Genomic DNA, 3251 nt, shown 5'->3' on the forward strand with positions numbered 1-3251 from the left:
AAAAGGGAGTTTTTCCTCCCCACTGTCGCTACAAGCATGCTTAGTGTGAGGGATTGCTGAAGAGTCAATAAGTCAATGCAATTTCCTGGTTTTCCTGAGATAGAAAACTGGACCAATCTGACTGTATGATCTGTCTCTGTAAAGTGCCCTGAGATGACGTGTTGTGAATTGGTGCTATATAAGTAAACTCAGCTGAACTGAATTGAATGCACAGAAATCAGACAACCACATCATGAACCATGGAAACTGCTATTATAAATAAAACTATCAATTAAGCTATAAAGAGAAAAAAAATCTGACAGTTAATCAGTTTTATATTAGCAGTGGGTTGTATAAAAAGAACAGATAGATGTAGTTATCCCAGAATTCACACTCATCACTGCATATTTCCCATTATTGTCCATTCCTGCTGCTGCTGGAAACAGACTATTATGGGTATGCCCGGCCTCTACATACATTTGATATGTGACAGGTTCCAGTTTGCAGACAAACATCTAATAGGAGTGAATTAGGACGTAGGCTTGTCTGTAACTGAGGGGCTGAATGAAGAAAGAAAAGTCAACGTACTGATGTGGAGATGGAAACAGACTGCAGCTCAGAAAGACACTGACTTTCACACACAACAAAAAGTTAACGGAAAATAAACAGACTTAATAAAATACGTGCATTTGTACTTGATTTTAGTAGGTTGGTTAATTTAAAGTTAGTAAAACCGAATAAGATGGGTTGGCCTAAAATAATGAACAGTAATCTCTATCATCTTATTTTGGCAGATTCTTTTACTTTACTGCTAAAATGAAGGGAAAAGACACCAAATGAAATATATTTTTGACTTAGATTAAACCCATTTTCTCTTTGCAGGAACAGACAAACAAACTGATGGTTAAACAACTTTACAATGGATCGAAGCGTTGACCCAATTAGGTCCAACTTCCAACCAAACCCAAGGGATGAGCTCGGAGCGGAGGGAGCGTTTCCATGGAGATGGCAGGAAACCCGTCCAGCAGTGGAAGACCTCTGAGTAAGCGTGTAAACATGGAGTCGGTTCGATAAACAAGAGTCTGAAGTCCAGCAACCGTTAGAGACCGCAGCACCAAGCGGGTCCACAGTCCTCATCCAGAACCTGCTCACTTCCCAGAACCGCCTCTGGGGAACAGCGGAGACCCCCAGAATGACATCATCAAAACAAACACACAAAACAAACAGGGTTCCAAATAACAGTAAAATTCATTTTAATAAAACAAAGTAATAAAAACATTGATAAATGATGATGTGGAAGATAGAACTGATGGAAAACAACTTTCAGTAAATATATATTCAGGAAAACCCTTCAGGAAAAAGTCTAACTGGGCTCCAGAACGTTGGGAAAACTGAATATTAACAAAATAAATGGGTTATGTAGTTAAGATTTGAAATCAGGGGTGAGTCAGAGAGCTTGGGAGGTGAAACTGGGTTCCCTGAGAGTCGATACTGGTCTGTGTGTTCAGCCTTTCCCAGAGTTCATTGACCTCAGACACCAGCAGACCTCAGATCAGCTCAGAGGCGCTTCATATTCGCCCACAAACGCCTCAAAGAACCAAGACCATCAACCGACCTCAGAGTCTGAGCAGAAGGTAAGAAATAATCCAACATATTAGCATAAAACCAGGATGTGAGGAGATCAGGAGGAAGCAGGAGCCATGAGGCCCTCACATGTTTAACTTCAAATCTGGAGGGAAAAGCAGAGCTTCTTATTACAACACAGGATATCAGTTAACAGATCTAAACCCTAAATGTTCCTGATTTTGGGATTATTCCAGAAAAGTTCCCATTTCAGTGGAAATTATCTGAAGAAGATATGAAAGGTCACATTTGACAAGATATTCATGAACCTGGTTTCTTTCTTCTTGTAATGATCGTAAACTTTTCTAGAACAGATTACAGGTTTCCACTCCGGATCCATCTCATGCTAGTAAAAACTAAAGGAAGAGAAAAACATCTGCTTGCATTTATCCACCAGGCTCAGGGAATCTGCCACATTCTGCTGGAAATGATCAGAGTTTTGGAGATGACTCTGAACAAATTTAAACCATTCATTTTAAGTTCAATATATTTTAGAGCAGAAAGGAGACCCTGAGGCAAAGTGCAGAAAACAACAGCAGCACATTAGAAGCTGGCTTGGTTCTCCTGTTTCCAGGTGTGTGTCTCTGTGTGGACGTCAGTCAGCATGGCGGTGTGCCTCCAGGTTCTGGGTCTGTTCCTGGGTGTGGTGTCCTGGTGTCTGCAGTCCAGCTGTACGTCCTCTCAGACGTGGAAGGTGAGGAGTCAGGCGGAGACGGTCACCACCAGCTCCTGGCAGTTTGAGGGCTTATGGATGAGCTGTGCCGCCACGGCGATGGGGTCCGTTCAGTGCAGCAGGTTCAAGACGGTCCTGGGCCTCCCTGGTAAGAAAACACTTTGGATAGAAAGGTCTGTAATAATCAAAAGTAATGAGTTTTCATAACCTAAACTCCTCCAGACATACTGGAAATTTCTTTTTCCCTCAAAGCTGCAAAATAGATGGTAAGAATTGAAAAATATTCTTGCTCCTGTTTTGTGTTTTTTTTTTTATTTTATTGAATTGAGTTCCTCAGTTCCTAGTTTAAAAAGGAGCCCTGCATATTTGAAGCCTTTAACTAATGAATAAAAGTTTTTTTTTCTTTTCTAATTTCCATCTTAACAACGCAGATCAGATGGAAAGGATCGTATTTGAAACTTGATATAAACCAAACAAAAACAAAACAGTGAAGGTTGCAGCAAAACAAAGAACAGCTTTATTAACACATCATTTGATAATGAAAATATTAGTTTCCCAAACACTAATCAGAAAAAAGCTAACTGTTAACTACTACCAGAGGTTTTTTATATATGTAAGCAAAAGATAAAAAAAAATATAAAAGGCCATGAATAAACAATATGTATTTAATAGTTAATAACTTTAATAAATAAATTATGCTTTATTTAGCATAACAAAAAATATAAAGTTGTTTCATATTTACCAAAACAATATTGATATTTTGATATTTATTAATGGAAATATCACCACTAAGTATATTGAATATTTGGCACTTTTAGCTTTCCGTACATGTCACTGCTGCAATTGATTATTATAAACTTGATATAAACCAAACAAAAACAAAACAGTGATGGTTGCAGCAAAACAAAGAACAGCTTTATTAACACATCGTTTGATAATGAAAATATTAGTTTCCCAAACACAAATCAGAAAAAAA

At 38.4% G+C, this 3251-nt stretch overlaps 1 protein-coding gene across 1 annotated transcript in view; it reads left to right on the forward strand.

Annotated features, from left to right (window-relative positions):
* The first annotated feature begins 1558 nt into the window (after positions 1-1558).
* cldn1 (claudin 1) overlaps positions 1559-3251 on the forward strand; it is a 3925-nt gene continuing 2232 nt past the window's right edge. The window contains exons 1-2 of the mRNA XM_015378104.1: positions 1559-1613; positions 2177-2423. Of these exons, the coding sequence (XP_015233590.1) occupies positions 2207-2423 (217 nt within the window). The 5' untranslated portion in view covers positions 1559-1613; positions 2177-2206. The remainder of the gene's footprint in view (positions 1614-2176; positions 2424-3251) is intronic.

This window comes from Cyprinodon variegatus, unplaced genomic scaffold, assembly GCF_000732505.1.
Source record: "Cyprinodon variegatus isolate N-32 unplaced genomic scaffold, C_variegatus-1.0 Scaffold164, whole genome shotgun sequence".
Classification (NCBI taxonomy): domain Eukaryota; kingdom Metazoa; phylum Chordata; class Actinopteri; order Cyprinodontiformes; family Cyprinodontidae; genus Cyprinodon; species Cyprinodon variegatus.